The 20,616-nt window shown below is 36.9% G+C and overlaps 1 protein-coding gene across 12 annotated transcripts in view; it reads right to left on the bottom strand.

Annotated features, from left to right (window-relative positions):
• The window catches only part of CCDC171 (coiled-coil domain containing 171), a 352,484-nt gene that overhangs the window by 327,675 nt on the left and 4,193 nt on the right, over positions 1-20,616 (bottom strand). For 11 of the 12 annotated variants that reach the window (XM_004004388.6, XM_060409497.1, XM_042243466.2 and 8 more), the window contains exons 2-4: positions 16,588-16,745; positions 6,874-7,009; positions 1,836-2,010 (exon numbers count right to left, since the gene is read on the bottom strand). In XM_004004388.6, coding sequence (XP_004004437.1) covers positions 1,836-2,010; positions 6,874-7,009; positions 16,588-16,631 — 355 coding nt within the window. In that variant the 5' untranslated portion in view covers positions 16,632-16,745. Of the gene's footprint in view, positions 1-1,835; positions 2,011-6,169; positions 6,252-6,873; positions 7,010-16,587; positions 16,746-20,616 lie in introns of those variants that run through there. The other variant, XM_060409503.1, reaches the window with a different exon arrangement.

Below are 20,616 nucleotides of genomic sequence, written 5' to 3'. Positions count from 1 at the left end.
TCCCCCTACCTTTTTAGAGTCAGTTCCCCTTACCAACCCATCCTAGAGGTAACCATTTTTCTGATTTTTTTCAGCAACAAATAGTTTTTTCTGTCCTAGAATTTCATACAATGGAATCATACAAGAAGTCATCGTCTGTGTAAAATTTCACTCAGCATAATATTCCTGAGATTCATTCATGTTATTGAATGTATCAGGAGTTAGTTCATTTTTATTGCTGAGTAGTATCTTATCCAATGAATATACAAAAATGTTTTCTTCTTTCGTCAATCGACATTTAAGGTTCTTCTCCAGTTTGGGGCTGCATTAATAGAGCTGCTATGAAATTCTTATACAAGTCTTTTGTGGACAAATGTTTCTCAGAGAAAATACCAAAGAGTGAAATTTCTGGGTCATTGGAGAAAATAATATGTTTATTTTAAAAGAAATTGCCAAGTTTTTTCCTAAAGTAGTTGTACCATTTCACTTTCTCACTAACAAAATATAAGAAAGAGTTCCAGTTGCTCTATATCTGAACATATTTGGTATTGGCACTCATTTCAATTGAAGTCATCTGATGTCTATGCAGTGATAGTCAGTGTGATTTTAATATGCATTTCCCTGATGACAAGTGAGGGGGAGCATTTTTCATGTGATTACTGGAATTCTTCTATCTTCCTCTGCGAAATGTCTGTTGAAATCACCTGACTTTGGGCAAGTAACTTTCCATCTTTCCTGGACTTCAATTTCTTCATAATTAAATAGAAGTCATTATTAACTTGTACATCTGGTGCCTTTCAAGTCTTATAATCCTAAATTTCAGACAGTAGTGTAATAATTAAATGTCAAAGGTAATCAAAACTATCTCTGACCAATGGCCGGACCAAGACTAAGGATAGTAAGCTTTATAATACTGTAACTTTGACATTTGTTGAGTCCATGCAATTAACAAAACACTTTTGTTTTGTCATTTCATTTTTAAAACAGTTTCAAGTATCAGTATGTGGCAGAATCAGGACCTAAATCTAAATCTTCTGAATTCATGTTCAGTGTTCTCTTCATTAAAATTAACTGAGTACAAGAATGTTCAGGGAAACACTATTCTTAACAACCAAAAACTAAACATTACCCACTACCACTGTCAACAACAATGGAAGAATATAAGTGTGGTATGTTCACACTATACAGCATTAAACATCAATATTAAGTTCATACGACAATAGGGATGGACTCATGAACACAGTGTCGAGGGAAAGCAGCCAGGCACAAAAGGGTACATACTATATGATTCCTTTCATATAAAGTGCAAAAAGGAGGCAAAATAAATTAATGTCCTGCTATTAAAAATCAGGATAGCAGTCATCTATGTGGAAGACTTTGACAATTTTCCATTCCATGACCCAGGTGCTGGTTATAAGTTATACACATAGCTAGGCACATTTCTTTACATATATTATACTCTGTGGTTCCTAAACCTGACTGATCAACAAATCAGCTGCAATGCTTCTTAAACATATAGATTCTCTGAGCCTAGAGATTCTGTTTCAGATTACATGGGACAGGAAGCCCATAATTCTTTTTTAAATCTCTATTTGATTCTACAATTATTCATGGAACAAGTGCTCTACAAAGTGATTAACAGAATTTTGAACCTCTTTCTATACATATACAAAAACATTACTGTCAAGTAAATGAATGTTCACATAACTGCCAGAAAGCATACACACAACAGCAAAGTCTGTCTATCCAAAGCCAGTCATACCTCTGCTCTTATATGGAATCCATACACAACAGGGACCAATGATATACAATGACATTACGACCCTAAACGTGGAAAGAAACAGAAACAGTTTTACCACAGAGTTTTTCTTGTATCCTGTGTGCCTCAGCTAGCCTTTCTTCAGCAGCCCGTCTTCCGAGTCCAGCTTCCTTTCTAGCAACAGCCAGGTCGTACTCCAGACTTTGTCGCAACGCCTCTCCTTTTTCAACCTCGGATCGTAGCTTGGCAATCTGGCTCTCATAGCTTGCCAACTAAAAGCAGATTTCTGATATCATGAACCAATATCAAAACATGTCTCCAAGATTATGAGACCATGAACTCAAACATTTAAATTAATGCAGATATTTGTTTCTGTAATATTTATAAGACAAGAATTTACACATTGATACTTCCTAAAAGACTGGAAAAGAAGCACTAACCTTACTACCAAATAACATTAATTTTCTTATCCTAGAGAATCCACTAGAGAACAAAAATGAAAAGGAAAAAAAATTCTGATACGAACTTCTTATCCAAAATAAAGAGAAATCAACAGGTTTTAATCAGAAAGTCATATGTAAAAAAGGCATGACATATAGTAAGCATTTAAAACTTCATTCTCTCCTTCCCTTCTAATCCATAATTGAAATCAAGAAGCTAAATATTTTATAAATATTTATTCTGATAAATATAATCTATATTATTTCTCTTGATTATGATATTACTGATAGAGCATAAAGTAATAAAAGTACCAATTCTGCAGGGGTTTTAATAACCAAATATCTAATTTACTATTTGCGAGAGTTTGAACCAGATGATTTATAAAGTCCCTTCCCACTCTCAAATTCTATGATCTAAACAAAGATTCATTAGATGATATTAGATACTTGCTATATTTCAAGTACAGTGAAAATATAAAAACAAACATTAGAGAGCTCTTGATCACAAGTAATGAAATGCTACAGAAAGGCATAAGGGATTAGTTTTACAAAAGAGATAAAAATATTATGATAGTTCAAAGAAAATCAAAATTACTTATTGCTGGAGGGAGAGAAAGAGATGGCGGATAAGAGAGAATGCTATCATAAAGGAAAGCACAGAGCTACTACATCAGGCTAGAAATAATGGTTCAATCACCAAGAAAGAAGAAAAGACAAAAAGAATTTCTAAAGGGCAACATCAGAAACTACCATTAAGTAGCTGTGTAGCGGTTAATATGTAGAACAAGGAAAGAGTTACACTCTTTCTGGCATATAAAAAATAGTTTTCATTTTAAAAATGTTATAGAAATAACAACTTCGGCACACTTACACTCACAAAATAAGAATCTACAATTATCTTTTAATATAGTAAGCTAATGAAAAAAATAAAACCTTAATTACACATTCAAGATAACTCCATTAATTTCAGAATCACTCCATCCCTCAGGAGTAAAGCTGTTAACATCTGGGCATTCCCAGTTAGGCCAGTCATTTACCTGTTTGTGCTCAGACCCACTCCACCCCCATCCTTCTCCACACTGCTCTGTATTCCAGGAACTACACGTGCCATGACGACTTGACCATGGCTTCTCAAGAGTCTGAGTCAATAAGAGGCACTGTGCTGTACCTCAGGATAGGAAAGGGGAAGCCAGGATATTTGTCCCTCTCTCAATCTACCCTGAGCAGCATCTCTTCCTTGTGCTTGGAAATACTTCCGGACAGGCCCTCCATCCAAGGCCCTAATTTTTTCAACCTTAGGAACAGAAGTGGCTTCCTAGTGTTACTACCCTCTGGGTCACCTTCACATCCCCCATTTGTCATTTTACGTCTTCTGGTACTTGTGTAATCAATTCCATTTGGACATCAAGGAGTATGACTCTTAATACCAGAAATAGTTTCGAGATGGGTTCTCCGTTCTGCGAGCTTGGTTTGTTTTCTTTTTTAATTTTTAAATTCTACCTATAAATGATATTGAGCTTCCCAGGTAGCTCTAGTGGTAAAGAATATGCCTGTCAATGCAGGAGACTCAGGAGATGCAGGTTCAATGCTTGGGTTGAGAAAATCCCCTGGATGAGGAAATGGCAACCCACTCCAGTATTCTTGCCTAGAGAATCTCATGGACAGAGGAGCCTGGCAGAATACAGGCCATAGGGTTACAAAAAGTCAGACACGAATGAAGCGACCTAGCATGCATGCATAAATGATATCATTCAGTATTTGCCTTTCTATGTCTGACTTATTTCACTTACCATAATGCCCCCAAGGTCCATCTATGTTGGCACAAATGGCAAGATGTCGCTCTTTTTATGGCTGAGTAATATTCCATTAAATATATGTATTGTGTGTGTGTATACACAAATATTTTCTTTATCCATTCAGCTATTGATGGACACTTAGATTTTAAAGATATTTTATGCCAATCACCCAGTGTATTAGTATTAGGAGTACCTGATAAGGCAAATACCTGGCCTTGGTTTTTACATGGTTTCATTCCTCTCTGCCTTGCTTTATAATGGACACATTTAGAAATCATATGGCTAAAAAAAATAATATATATGTAAAATCATCTAAACAAATAATTGAAACAATAAGAATGTATAGTAATTGGAGCTGAACCAATCATAACTACCTATTTTGAGAAAGTTCCCTTTCTTCCATAAGATAATTTCCTATCTCTTTAATGTGAACACATAATTCAAAATATTTCGATCATATGAAAGACAGTAAATGTATGTTCTGCTAAGAGAAATGTGATAACTATAAATGTATGTGAAAGAACATATTTAATGGATGAATGATTAGCAGGTCAGGAAGCAACAGTTAGAACTGGACATGGAACAACAGACTGGTTCCAAAGAGGAAAAGGGGTACGTCAAAGCTATATATTGTCACCCTGCTTATTTAACTTCTATGCAGAGTACATCATGAGAAATGCTGGGCTGGAAGAAACACAAGCTGGAATCAAGATTGCCAGGAGAAATATCAATGACCTCAGATATGCAGATGACATCACCCTTATGGCAGAAAGTGAAGAGGAGCTAAAAAGCCTCTTGATGAAAGTGAAAGAGGAGAGTGAAAAAGTTGGCTTAAAGCTCAACATTCAGAAAACGAAGATTATGGCATCCGGTCCCATCACTTGATGGGAAATAGATGGGGAAAGAGTGGAAACAGTGTCAGACTTTATTTTGGGGGGCTCCAAAATCACTGCAGATGGTGATTGCAGCCATGAAATTAAAAGACCCTTACTCCTTGGAAGAAAAGTTATGACCAACCTAGATAGGATATTCAAAAGCAGAGACATTACTTTGCCGACTAAGGTCCGTCTAGTCAAGGCTATGGTTTTTCCTGTGGTCATGTATGGATGTGAGAGATGGACTGTGAAGAAGGCTGAGTGCTGAAGAATTGATGCTTTTGAACTGGGGTGTTGGAGAAGACTCTTGAGAGTCCCTTGGACTGCAAGGACATCCAACCAGTCCATTCTGAAGAAGATCAACCCTGGGATTTCTTTGGAAGGAATGATGCTAAAGCTGAAACTCCAGTACTTTGGCCACCTCATGTGAAGAGCTGACTCATTGGAAAAGACTCTGATGCTGGGAGGGATTGGGGGCAGGAGGAGAAGGGGACGACAGAGGATGAGATGGCTGGATGGCATCATGGACTCAATGGACATGAGTCTGAGTGAACTCCGGGAGATGGTCATGGACAGGGAGGCCTGGTGTGCTGTGATTCATGGGGTCGCAAAGAGTCAGACACGACTGAGCGACTGAACTGAATATTCTCAAGTAAAATGTATGTTTTGTTTGAAAAAATAAAAAAGTTTTAGAGATTATGAATAATTAGCACTCCTTTAACAAATACAACTTGATATTCAGTATGCAATAATACAACATAAATAAAAGCAATTACTACTTCAATTATTTAAAATGATCTCAATTGCCATTAAAAATGCAAATAAAAGAGTTACATGCTGATCACTTGTCATTTTAATCATAAACCATCATTCCTTAGATAAGCTAAAAAAAAATTTATTCAACACACAATTACTGAGGACCTACTATGTGCCAATAAGCAACTCAGGAGGTACAGACCCAAAGCATGGTCACTGCATTCAGCTCTCAGGAAGCTTAAGGACTAAAGAAGATTAGGTAAGTGTGAAATAAATGTTCTAGCTCTAAAATATCTGTAACAACATATTATGGAAGAGCAAAGAAAAGAGTAATTATCTTCACCTTTAAAAGGTGTCCCAACAGAACAGCATTGGAATTTAACAAAAACCGAAGGGAAATACACAGTTTACGTTTGACTGTCAATAAATTACAACTAGTATTACTGTTCACAGGCACTTCACAAGTTCTATTTCACCTAATGATCTCAACAACCCTTAGGACCAGTGTTTCACAAGGAGAAACCAATGATGTACAAGATAGATAACTTGCTGAAGGCCACATACCTTGTAAATGGAAGGACCAAGAATGAGTCCAGGTCTGTGTAATTCAATATCTTTTTCACTACATCAGGCTACCTAAGCTGAGCTTTAAGGATGAGTAAGATTTAAACAGAGAAAAAGAAGAAAACAGAGAAAAAAGACAACAGACAGAAAAGACATACACATATAATTCATGAATTATCCTAGAGTAAAAAGTAACTACTGTCTTTGGAATATATGCATATATATATGAAATACATATATTTATATACACACAGGCTAATAAAAGATATAATGATATAATTTTAAAAGAAACTACAATAAGTCATGAATTACACTATGATCAAAAGGTCCATACTCAAATTTAAGAGACTGTTCTGCGACTGAGACCGTAAGGAACCTATATTAAGATTTCCAAAATGTCTAATTTATAAATATCCCTTAGTCACCAAACACATACATCAATTAACACTTTTGATCAACTGTGTTGATTGTTAATTAAAATAAAATTAAGACAACATACAAATAAATACAAAAGTTCATTAAATTTCTACTTTAACACTCCAAAACAACTCCACTGTATTTTAAAAATCATGTTGTATTAATTTCCTTTTTAAGCACGAGAAAGTTATAGTGATAAATATTGAAACAAGGAGTTTCTAATATGCGAAATGAATCTAAAATAAGCAAACTCTACCTTTACCATTATATAAGAAAGACAATTCTACCTCTGCATTGTGCTTAGTTGTTATTTCTAATTTTTCTTTCTTAGCCCGATGGAGTTTCTTTCTGAGATCAGCAGTAATATCCAAGTCTGTTTCACTTTTAACCATTTGTTTTATATCAGATGAGGCATTCTTCAACCTATCAAAAGAAAATATAATTCTTATGAAGTAAATTTCAGGCACTTCTGGTATATCTGATAACTTATCTCTCAAAAAATAGGGAACATGTTATGGTCCTTACCCGAAAGAAATGTGCCAGTAAGAGATATTGATTGCAAAAGCTAAGACAGAAATGCAAAGCAGTATATAAACAAATCACTGTCCACTGGGAAACCACCACACTGTTCAAGATAGGCAATTAAAGGTTATCTCATCCTACCACAAGCTGACAAGTTTTGGAGAAGACTGAGTTCTTTCCTTACTACTCTTTTAAATAACAGGTTTAAATTATGCAAATAAAACACATACTACAAAAAGTATAAGAATACAGATTCATGCTTTAAAATGAAAGACTAAAGCACTCTCTTTTCCCAAAATTAAAATGTTAACCAAAATAACAGCAAAGAGAATTTAGAGATATAAACTCAAAAGGAGAATGAAGATAGGAGATGAGACAGTAGCTATAAAATATTGGAAGTTGGAATGCAGGTGGATAAGTGGTGACTGATTGACATAAGCAACCTGAATTGAAAGCCAAAGAAGGCAACTGGATTTACACCAGAGTCACTAAAAAGCTCACTTCATTAGCAACATCTTTTAAAATGGGGGTAAAAGTAGAGCAGAAAACAGAAGAATTGGTTGAAAGTCTGCCAAAGAAATAATGAGCTCCTCAGATCCTCTACCCTATACACCACACACTGGGTATTGATTTCTTCCCTACTCTGGCAGAACACTAGGGGTTTAGTCCCTGGAGAGGATAAAACAGAACATCTCAGGATATCAGATACAAACGTGTAAGTGTTCCACACCAAAAACAAGACATTAAAGTAAAAAGATATATAATAAATTAACATCCTTGATCTTCTAATACTTATTGTCTACCAGAATGCTGGCAACCAAAACAGTGACTGGAAGGATCTTCCCTGGAGAATCTAACCAGCAGGCAAAAGAGACCCAAAGAGGATAATGCTAGAGGTTTTCCAGCCAAACAGCTTAACCAGATCAGCTGACAGAGAATACCTCGCACACAGAGTTTCCTATCATCCTTTTAGACCTTTGCTTCTAAATATGAACAGACAGCCAAGGATCATCAGAAATTAAGCAGCATTTAACAAGAAAGACAGAGACCACAAGGGACAGGGAAGAAGTCAAAGATTATTCCAGGGAAAAATAACTTTAAACAGAGAGAAAGGGAAAACCCCTAACATTAAAATGCTCAGAAAAATAGGAAGAGATAAAAAATCCATAAAGCAAAAACTAGATGTAATTTTAAATGAAATATTCATAGAACAAAAACAGAGAGTTCTTGGAAATCAAAAATACAAGGTAAGAAATGAGAAACTAACTAAATAAAAGAAAAATATCAAAGATGCCTGAAAAAATTCCAAGCAACAATAATTTCCACTTAAGAATTTTATGCTCAACAAGTACCATTCAAAGCCAAGAGTATGAGAAAGACTATTTCAGTTCTGTAATACATCAAACCATTTACCTACAATGAATTTTCTCAAGGGGATACTGGAGACCTGCCTCACCAAAATAAAACCCACACTGAAAAAAAGACATGGGATTCCAGCAGTAGGGTATTCAAGACAAGAAAACAGCAAAGGGATGTCTAAGACAGGACTCTTGAGAGTCCCTTGGACAGCAAGGACATCAAACCAGCCAATCCTAAAGGAAATCAACCCTGAATACTCACTGGAAGGATTGATGCTAAAGCTGAAGCTCCGATACTTTAGCCACCCAATGCAAAGAGCTAACTCACTGGAAAAGACCCTAATGCTGGGAAAGACTGAGGGCAAAAGAAAAAGGGAGCAGCAGAGGATAAGATGGTTGGATAGCACCACTGACTCAATGGACATGAATTTGAGCAAACTCTGGGAGATTGTGAAGGACAGGGAAGCCTGGCATGCTTCAGTTAATGGGGTAACAAAGAGTTGGACACGACTTAGCAACTGAGCAAGAAGACAGAAGGATGGAAGGAGATACCCAGTGAGAACTGCGGGATAATGTCCCAACTGAACTGGCCAACACCTCCAGGAGTGATTTCTTTAAGAACACGAAAACAGAAAATAACAGATGGCATCACCGACTCAAGAGACATGAATTTGACCAAACTCCGGGAGAGAATGGAGGGACAGAGGAGCCTGGCATGCTGCAGTCCATGGGGTTACAAAGAGCTGGACACGAGTTAGCAATTGAACAAGAAAAACGAAAATGGAATTTAGTTGTTTAATATAAGACTAAAATAAGAAAGAATCAATGAAACCAAAATTTGGTTCTTTAAAAAGGTCAATAAAGTTAATAAACTTTTAGTTAGCTAGACAGAGGGAAAAAAAAAAGAAACTCAAAGTATAAAAACAAAGGATGAAAAAGCAAATGGCACTACCAACCCAGAAGGATTATAATGAGTAACATGAACAACTTTATGCTAACAAATTAGACAATTTAAATCAAATGGATGAATTCTTAAAGATAGTAACTACTAAAACTAACTCAAAAGGGAATGTGAATCAGAACAGACTTATAGCATTAAATTAATATATTTCAAATCTAACCATAAGCCAAGTCTAGATTACTTCATGAATAAATCCTACCAAACTTTAAAGAAGAAATAATACCAATCCTCACATTAGAAGTGGGCAAAACGTTTCTCAAAATCATTCTGAGTCTGAAACAGACATCACTAGAGAGAAAGGGTAACAGACCAATATCTTTCATGAAGAGAAATACAAAAAAATCCTCAACAAAACATTAGCAAACCAAATCCAGCAACATGGTAAAAGAATTAAATTACAACATGACTAACTGACATTTATCCCAAAAGTAGAAAATTCATACAATGTCTGAAACTCAACTGATGTAAAATACCATTCTACTAACACAAAGGACAAAAAGTACATATCTCAATAGATGAACAAAATCCAGCACCCATTTATGATTTAAAAAAAAAAAAAAACCTCTCAACAAATTGGGAATACCAGGGAATTTTATCAATCTGTGAAAGGGCCTGAATGAAAAACTGCCAAAAAGTAGCATCAAACTTAATGGTGAAAGTTTAAAAACTGAAAGTTTCTCCTAAGTCTGGGAACAAAACTGAGATGTCTACTGTTTTTATTCAAGACTGTGTTGGAGCTTATAGACAGTGCAACCAGGAAAGAAAAAGAAAACAAAAAGGCACAAATACTGGAAGGGAAGAGGTAAAACTATGTAATTAAAAAGGACATGATCCTTCAAGATTATCCTAAGAAATTCATTAAGAAGCAAAAAGAGTAGAACAAAGAACAATTTCAGCAAGGTCACAGAATATAATATTAACAGACAAAAACCAATCACATTTCTAAATACTAGCAACAAATAATCTAAAAAAGAAATTTAAAACATAATTCCACTCATACTAGCATCAAAAAATAGACCTAGGATTAAATTTAACAAAAGATGTGTAAGACTTCTACAGTGAAAAGTACAAATTATTGCTGAAATAAATTGAAGACCTAAATAAATGAAGTCTGTCCACATTACATTCATATATTTGAAGACGAGTACTTTAAGGTGGTCACTTTCTCCAAACTGAATATGGATTCAACATATTCCCTACCAAAATCCCAGCAGCTTCTATTTTTCTATAGAAACTGACAAGCTGCAAGCAACTATACTCTGAGTGCATGTCAAGTCGCTTTAGTCGTGTCCGACTCTTCAACGCTATGGACCGTAGCCCACCAGGCTCCTCTGTCCATGGGATTCTCCAGGCAAGAATACTGGAGTGGGCAGCCATTTCCTTTTCCAGAGGAGCTTCCTGACCCAGGGATTGAACCTGTGTCTCTTTTTATGTCTCCTGCACTGGCAGGTATGTTCTTTACCACTAGTGCCACGTGGGAAGCCCCACAACTACACTCTAGTAAACATTAATTCAAAAAATAAAAATATATAAAACTGGTTTCCTGTGCAAAAACTCCGTATTTTTTATGAAACCTTTCATCTGTACATTTTAAAAACTGTGTTATCATTCTAACCCATGGATAATTTGTCTTTAAAAATATAGCACCACAGCTTTCAGAACAAGGCCCATACCGAGTAAACCTGACAGTGTGAAGCACAACGTGAACACAAGCCGATGAGATGATCTCTGGGGGAGCCACTTACAACTGCTTTCTTAAATATGACAACTGTCTTAACTATCGTGATTATTCTGTAAGCATTAGGTTTTCAGACTTACTAAAGCAAAACCAAATGAACATGGAATCTTCTTTACACTCAAAAAAGAAAGAAAGAAAGAAATTGACAAGTGGACCCAAAAATTTATACGGAAAAGCAAAGAACTCAGAAAATGAAAATAATCTTTAGGAAAAACAAATGGGAGGACTTGCACCTTCTAAATCGAAAAACCATAAAACTACAGTAATCAAAAGTATAGAATTGATTGAAGAACAGACAGGTAGATCAGTGTACCGGAATTGAGACTATAAAATAAACTCATATATTTACACGTAGTCAATAAATTATCAACAAAGCAGCCAAGGCAATTCAATGGGGAAAAGAGAATTTTATCAACAGATGGTACTTCAGTTCAGTTCAGTTCAGTCGCTCAGTCGTGTCTGACTCTTTGCGACCCCATGGACTGCACCATGCCAGGCCTCCCTGTCCATCACCAACTCCCAGAATTTACTCAAACTCATGTCCAATGAGTAGGCGATGCCATCCAACCACCTTATTCTCTGTCGTCCCCTTCTCCTCCCGCCTTCAATCTTTCCCAGCATCAGGGTCTTTTCAAATGAGTTAGCTCTTCACATCAGGTGGCCAAAGTACTGAAGTTTCACCTTCAGCATCAGTTCTTCCAATGAATATTCAGGACTAATTTTCTTTAGGATAAACTGACTGGATCTACTTGCTGTCCAAGGGACTCTCAAAACTCTTCTCCAACACCACAATTCAAAGGCACCAATTCTCTGGCATTCAGCTTTCTTTATAGTCCAACTCTCACATCCATACATGACTACTGGAAAAACCATAGCCTTGACTAGACGGACCTTTGGTGGCAAAGTAGTATCTCTGCTTTTTAATACGCTGTCTAGGTTAATCATAACTTTTCTTCCAAGGAGTAAGTATCTTTTAATTTCATGGCTGCAGTCACCATCTGCAGTGATTTTGGAGCCCAAAAAAATAGTCTCTCACTGTTTGCACTGTTTCCCCATCTATTTCCCATCAAGTGATGGGACCGGATGCCATGATCTTTGTTTTCTGAATGTTGAGCTTTAAGCCAACGTTTTCACTCGCCTCTTTCACTTTCATCAAGAGGCTTTTTAGTTCCTTTTCACTTTCTGCCATAAGGGTGGTGTCATCTGCATATCTGAGGTTATTGATACTTCTGGAAATCTTGATTCCAGCTTGTGCTTCATCCAGTCCAGCGTTTCTTATGATGTACTCTGCATATAAGTTAAACAAGCAGGATGACAATATACAACCTTTATGTACTCCTTTTCCTATTTGGAACCAGTCTACTGTTACATGTCCAGTTCTAACTGTTACTTCCTGACCAGCATACAGGTTTCTCAAGAGGCAGGTCAGGTGGTCTGGTATTGCCATCTCTTTCAGAATTTTCCACAGTTTATTGTGATCCACACAGTCAAAGGCTTTGGCATACTCAATAAAGCAGAAATAGATGCTTTTCTGGAACTCTCTTGCTTTTTCGATGATCCAGCAGATGCTGGCAATTGATCTCTGGTTGCTCTTCCTTTTCTAAAACCAGCTTGAACATCAGAAGTTCACAGTTCATGTATTGCTGAAGCCTGGCTTGGAGAATTTTGAGCATTACTTTGCTAGCGTGTGATGAGTACAACTGTGCAGTAGTTTGAGCATTCTTTGGCACTGCCTTTCTTTGGGATTGGAATGAAAACTGACCTTTTCCAGTCCTGTGGCCACTGCTGAGTTTTCCAAATTTGCTGGCATATTGAGTGCAGCACTTTCACAGCATCATCTTTCAGGATTTGAAATAGCTCAACTGGAATTCCATCACCTCCACTAGCTTTGTTCATAGTGATGCTTTCCAAGGCCCACTTGACTTCACATTCCAGGATGTCTGGCTCTAGATGAGTGATCACACCATCATGATTATCTGGGTCGTGAAGATCTTTTCTGTATAGTTCTTTATGTATTCTTGCCACCTCTTCTTAATATCTTCTGCTTCTGTTAGGTCCATATCATTTCTGTCCTTTATTGAGCCCACCTTTGCATGAAATATTCCCTTGGTATCTCTCATTTTCTTGAAGAAATCTCTAGTCTTCCCCATTCTATTGTTTTCCTCTATTTCTTTGCACTGATCACTGAAGAAGGCTTTCTTATCTCTCCTTGCTATTCTTTGGAAGTCTGTATTCAAATGGGTATATCTTCCCTTTTCTCCTTTGCTTTTGCTTCTCTTTTCACAGCTATTTGTAAGGACTCCTCAGACAGCCATTTTGCTTTTTTGCATTTCTTTTTTAGGGGAAAAGAAAAGAAGGGTTTGCCATCCCTTTCCAGTGGGCCACATTTTGTCAGAACTCTCCACCATGACCTATCTTGGGTGACCCTACACAGCATGGCTCATAGTTTCACTGAGTTAGACAAGGCTGTGGTCCATGATTAGGTTAGTTAGTTTTCTGTGATTGTGGTTTTCAGTCTATCTGCCCTCTGATGGAGAAGGATAAGAGGCTTATAGAAGCTTCCTCATGGAAGAGACAAATGGTACCGAAACAACCGATATCCACAGGCAAAATGACTAATTTAGACCCTTACCTCACACCATACATTAAAAAGTAACTTCAAGGACTTCCCTGGTAGTCTAGCGGTTAAGAATCCACCTGGCAATGCAGGGCATAAAGGTTCCATCCCTTGTCAGGGAACTAAAGATACCATCTGCCACTGAGCAACTGAGCACAACTACTGAGCCTGCAGACCACAACCAGAGAGTCCATGCACCGCTGGGAAAAAATTCCACGCGACTCAGTGAAGATCCCACATGCCGCAACTAAGACCTGACACAGCCAGATAAATAAATAAATATATATATATATTTTTAAGTAACTTAAAATGAAGCCCAGACTTAAGTGTAAGAACTAAAATTATAAAAATTCTAGAAAACATAGGCGAAAAATCATCATGACCTTAAGTTGTGCAAAGATTTCTTAGATATGAAGCGAAAAGCACAATCCATAAAGAAAAAGAATTGAACTTTGTAAAAATTAGTAACTCTTACACTTCAAAAGACATTATTAGGAAAATAAATTCAAGCCAACAAATGGGAAAAAAAATATTAGCAAAGTATATACCTGATAAAAGACTTGTATCCAGAATATGTAAAGAACTATTAAAGCTCAGTAACAAAAAGACAAATAAAAATTTTAAATTGGGCAAACAATCTCAATAGGCTTTTTACCAATGAAGATACACAAATAGCCAAAAAATGCACGTGTAAAGATGTTCAACATCATTGCTCTTTAGGAAAATAAAAATAAAATCACCATGACATACCACTTTCACTAGATTGGCTATAATCAAAAAGTCAGAAAATAACAAGTGCTGGTGAGGATGTGGAGAAACTAAAACCCTTATACATTGCTGGTAGAAATGCAGTATGGTTCAGTCACTTCAGAATGCAATTTGGCAGTTTCTTAAAAATGTTAACATAAATTTACTATATGATGGAAGTAATAGTGTTCCTAAGAATCTACCCAAGAGAAATGAAATAGTATTTCCATGCAAAGACTTGTACACAAGTGCTCACAACAGCATTATTTATAATAGGCAAAATGTGGAAACAATCCAAATGTCTACCAACTGATGGATGGTTAAACAAAATGTACACGTCCATAAAATGGAATATTCAGCAATAAGAAGAAACAAAGTGCTGACATGTTATGGCATGATAAACCCAGAGAACATGCCTAATGAAAGAAGACAGACACAAATGATCTCATATTGTGTGATCCCATTTACATGAATTATTCAAAAAATGCAAATCTACAGAAACAGAAAGTAGATCAGCGGTAAACATCAGAGTTTAAATAACTTCACATTGGTCCAAATTCTAGAATTCTGAAGAGTGATATACTTATTAAAAATTATGACACATGTATATTAATTTGGCAAGCTGGTCCCCCCAAATATCGAAAAAGCAAGATATTAAATATTGTAAATATTATTCTAATTTTTAAAATATGTATTTATAAATATATGTGTATGTTCAAAAGAAAACTTCTGTGCAGATATAAACCAAAATACTATCAGTGTTAACTCTTAAGTGGTAAGATTATAAGCAGTTTCATTGTTTCATTCACTTATTTTTTTAAATAATTCTAAAAACACATGCATTATCAGCATTAAAATATGTATTAAAATATACATATCTATGTGCATATATAAAATCAGCTATTAGAGCAAGAAGGAACCTCAAAGATACCCTGTTAAGCAGTATCTGAACCATCTTCACTAAAGTGGTGGAGAACTAACTGATGACACTTCACTCTTAACCCTTGAAACATTTGGTAAAAGAAAGAATTCTTGAGATAAAATTTGAACAAAGAAAAATGTTAATATTTTACTCATTTATTCTCTATCTTGTTCCACAAAGAATTTAAGGTAGCTCCAGGAGACAGGTGGAAAAAGTTTATATAGCAAATCCTATTTATAAAGCAAAGTACATGTTAGCCACCATACTTGCCCCACCCACACATTCCTGCTGAAAAGGCACGCAAAATGACTTCTCTAAATGTGAGCAATTACTATCCCTACCCTACTCCCGTTGCTTCTGTAAAATATATTTAAAAGAGAAAACTAAAAAAGAAAATTTAAAAACAGATAAAATTCAACCTTAAGGCATTTATTATCAGATTCAACAAACAGAAAATTACTCTGTAATGTGCTTATAAAAGTTTCTAAACACTTACTTTCAATTTCTGTACTTATTTCTTTGTAAACCAGGTTTTGAGTTGCACTCTCCAGAATGGCTCCATTTTATATTACAGACTTAAGAGTTTTTATATAATACACATGAGAAATGAATAAACCAAAAGCAGACACCTCACTCAAAGGCAGATATGAATGGTACAAAAAAAAGGTGAGCAACAGCAATTCTTAGAATGTAAACTCCAAGTAAAGGAGCAGTTAGCAACAGGAGCTAAAACTAACAAAATGCTTAACTAGAGGGATGAATCAGTCGGGACGATGAGGAAGTAAGAGAAAAACAGAGCAACACATATTATGGCAAGCCAAGTAATAATGAATTAAGCAGAAGAAAAGATTTAGAGAAGTGGAAAAGAATAAGCAAGTCTCTAGGGACCAGAGAAAGTACAGACATTGACTTTTGTGCACTGAGTTAACAAAGGAGCACAAAGAGCCACATAACGTCTTCAGACCCAGGTCTGATTTTTACCAGGCATCACCCCTGCTCCTCCAGTGCCATGAAATTTCCATTTCCCTTACCATCTCATGAGAATTCTTAGAATCAGCCACTCCAACCACTTACATCTCCATGGTCCCTACAAACCAAAAGCATTCCTCAACTAGTATAAGATACTGCAGGCTTACCTCTGGATATCACCAGGGGTATTACTCGAAGTGTTCGAATTCATGACAAGTCTTCCAACTCTTTCAAAATACCCCACTGTTGCTTAATGATATACTTCGTTGCTGATGATTTAAACTGTCCAAGATGTCTGTGGTTTACAGGTTACATGGACTGAAGTCTGTTGAAGTAAACCATATAATAGTAGTTACTTATGTGAGTCCTGAGACGATGAGTGATTTTTCTTTTATGTATGCGTATATATTCATATATATAATGTTTTCTTTATCCATTCATCTATTGATGGACACTTAAAAGCTATTTTGTACCAATAACCCAGTGTGTTAGCACTCGGAGTACCTGATAAGCCAAAAATTTGGCCTTAGTTTTCACATAGTTTCATTTCTCTCTGCTTTGCTTTATAATAAACATACTTAAAAATTATATGGCTAAAAAATTAATACAAGAGGCCAGGGCATAGAATGATAATTACTTGAATGATAAATGATCCGCCAAGGCATACACACCATCATGAAGGAAAAATAGAAGAATTACTTAGTAAAATTGTAGGTGTCCAGTGCATTTCTATAATTGAAATGAGGATAATAAACCTCAGGTAAGATAATCATAGTTTACCTGTATCAACAGTGACCTTGTAGAATGAGCTTGGGCTTAGTTATATAGTTAGATAGTAATGAGTTGGAATTTTGGTCCTGTAACTATGTGACTTTTGACAGATACTTCTAATATCTGTCTTAGAATTGTCTTTTAAAAAATGGGATAATCTTTATATTGTGGTGGTGTAAGGATCAGAGTTCTGTAGCTCTGTGTATAAAGTACCAGGGACAGTGCTCGCTGCACTAGGTGTTCAGTAAATTAATGATCATGGTGTTTGTTTGTCTACCACTGTTCCCAAATGTAGTATTTAGGAGGAATAAAATAAAATGGGATTTTCCCCCTCATCTTAGTAAACATTCCGTCTTCTTTGTCTTGGGTCAAGCTATTCTGCATCAGCCGTGTGGATCAGTGTTTTGAAGATCCCCTAGTGTTTGGTTCTAGGAACCATTAGTCCTGTTCTTAGTACTGTGTTTGGATCCACATCTCAGTTGGCTTATTTGAGTCCTTCTTTCAGTGATCTCTCTCAGGGTTGTTTATTATGAGCAGGGACAGATCAGGTTAGATTTTGGTCGGGGGAGGTCTTCTAGCTATCCTTGCTACTGCTGCTAAGTCGCTTCAGGCGTGTCCGACTCTGTGCGACCCCATAGACGGCAGCCCACCAGGCTCCACCGTCCCTGGGATTCTCCAGGCAGCTTGTAATCTATAACATCAATAACATAAAATGGGAATGAGAAGTTAAAGAGTAGAGATGTATTTAGAAGTCAAGTTTAATTGATGTTCAATTAAGTTATCAGCTTAAAATGCTTTGTTATATGTGATGTTTTATGTAAGCCTTAGAAGGCAATGGCAACCCACTCTAGTACTCTTGCCTGGAAAATCCATGGACGGAGGAGCCTGGTGGGCTGCAGTCCATGGGGTCACAAAGAGTCGGACACGACTGAGCGACTTCAATTTCACTTTTCCCTTTCATGCATTGGAGAAGGAAATGGCAACCCACTCCAGCATTCTTGCCTGGGGAATCCCAGGGATGGCGGAGCCTGGTGGGCTGCTGTCTATGGGGTCGCACAGAGTTGGACACGCCTGAAGCGACTTAGCAGCAGTAGCAAGGATAGCTAGAAGACCTCCCCCGACCAAAATCTAACCTGATCTGTCCCTGCTCATAATAAACAACCCTGAGAGAGATCACTGAAAGAAGGACTCAAACAAGCCAACTGAGATGTGGATCCAAACACAGTACTAAGAACAGGACTAATGGTTCCTAGAACCAAACACTAGGGGATCTTCAAAACACTGATCCACGCGGCTGATGCAGAATAGCTTGACCCAAGACAAAGAAGACGGAATGTTTACTAAGATGAGGGGGAAAATCCCATTTTATTTTATTCCTCCTAAATACTACATTTGGGAACAGTGGTAGACAAACAAACACCATGATCATTAATTTACTGAACACCTAGTGCAGCGAGCACTGTCCCTGGTACTTTATACACAGAGCTACAGAACTCTGATCCTTACAACACCACAATATAAAGATTATCCCATTTTTTAAAAGACAATTCTAAGACAGATATTAGAAGTATCTGTTAAAAGTCACATAGTTACAGGACCAAAATTCCAACTCATTACTATCTAACTATCTAACTCTAAGCCCAAGCTCATTCTACAAGGTCACTGTTGATACAGGTAAACTATGATTATCTTACCTGAGGTTTATTATCCTCATTTCAATTACAGAAATGCATCTGATTCAGAGAGGCTTAAATGACTTGCCTATGGCCAGTCAGCTACTCAGTAGAGGACACCGAAGAATCAAGCTCTTCTGATACTGAGCCTCAAATCTTTTCATCTCACCGTCGTGCCCTCAAAGTTCAGACTCCAGAGAATCTTCGGAATGAAGTAAAAGAGTTAGAACTTAGAAGGAAGGGACTCTTTTATACTAAAGAGTAATGTCCAAGGCTCAAAAGTACATATATATAATGTTTTCTGTTTTTGTGAAAAAAATTAAATACATACACACACCACATGTACAAACTTATGTGACACAAACAGAATCTCTATTTGCCTCACAGGAAAAGAATTTACGTACTTAGAGCCTTAATAATGTCTGTGTTTTTGACTTTGTTTTGATCTTGGGCAGAGAAATGTGGGAAAAGGTAGTTAACCAAACTTTAATATAATTGTTTCAATAAAGCTAAACTGACAAGAAACACCATTTTTCAATGCATTATTTTGGTATCTAACATCTTCAAACCTGAACGGTCGTCTAGAGAGAAAGGGTCTTCCCTAGCTCAGACGCAAGTTTCATTGATTTCCAGATCACTGATACAGACAGCATAACAGGCAGATGGTTTCCCTTGATTTCTGTCCCATGGTGTTTCTCTCTAGTATAATGCCCTCCCCTTTACTGGCAGAACCTGAGACTTGCTTCTAACCAAGAGAACACAGCGAAGGTGACAGGCTGCACTCCCATGATTACTTTATGTAACTCTGTCCTAGCTGATGAAATGACAGATAACCCCCAGCACACTGTCACACTGTGAACTGCCGATGTAGAGGGCCAGTTGTCAGGGAACTGCAGGCACCCTCCCCAAAGGCAGTAAAAAGCCAGATCCCTCGATCATACAGGAAACACATTCTGGGCAATTCCCTGGAGATCCAGTGGTCAGGACCCTGCGCTCTCACTGTAGGGAGCACAGGTTTGACACCTGGTCAGGGAACCAAGATTCTGCAAGCCGATTCTGCAAGCCGCATGTCATAGCCAAAAAAAAAAAAGACATTCTGCCAACAACTTGAATGAACAAGATACCAAATTCTTTCAAGTCAAGGTTCCACATAAGAACACTGAGCACCTTGATTGCAACTTAGTGAAACTCTGAACAGAGGGTCCACCTACGCAGTGCCCAGATTCCCAACCTAGAGAAACTGAGAAATAATAAATCAGGGCTGTTTTAAGCCCCTAAGTTTGTGGTAACTTGTTATACAATAGAAAATGAATACAGATAACAAGCTTGAAAACACGTTTGCAGAGTTAAAAAGAAAAGAGAAAGAGTTAATATGTAAAGTACAAGATGGATTCTCACAGCAACCCCGCCTATGTGTGTATGTCTCTTTGTTTTTCCATAGGTTAATTTCCTAATGAACTTACATAGCAGAGTTTGTAAAAATCCTATCTAAGGTAAAAAGATAGAAAAACTAGAAAATCATGGACAATGTTTACAACACAAAGAACAAAATACAAATGAATAAGGGCAAACCAGCCACCACCACAAAACCCACATGGAGATGGAAGTGTCCATACAGAAGAAAGCAGAGGCAAATAACAAGACCCCCCTGAAAGAACCCCCAAAGGATCAACAGATAGTTAATGGAAAGCATGGCAGGAAAATCTGAGAGCAAGGGCTGAAACTGACACATGAAACAGACATGTGGTAAGA

The sequence above is a fragment of the Ovis aries genome, chromosome 2, assembly GCF_016772045.2.
Source record: "Ovis aries strain OAR_USU_Benz2616 breed Rambouillet chromosome 2, ARS-UI_Ramb_v3.0, whole genome shotgun sequence".
NCBI lineage: Eukaryota > Metazoa > Chordata > Mammalia > Artiodactyla > Bovidae > Ovis > Ovis aries.
The sequence above is the reverse complement of the archived record's forward strand: the minus strand, read 5'-3'. Positions and strand labels throughout refer to the sequence as shown.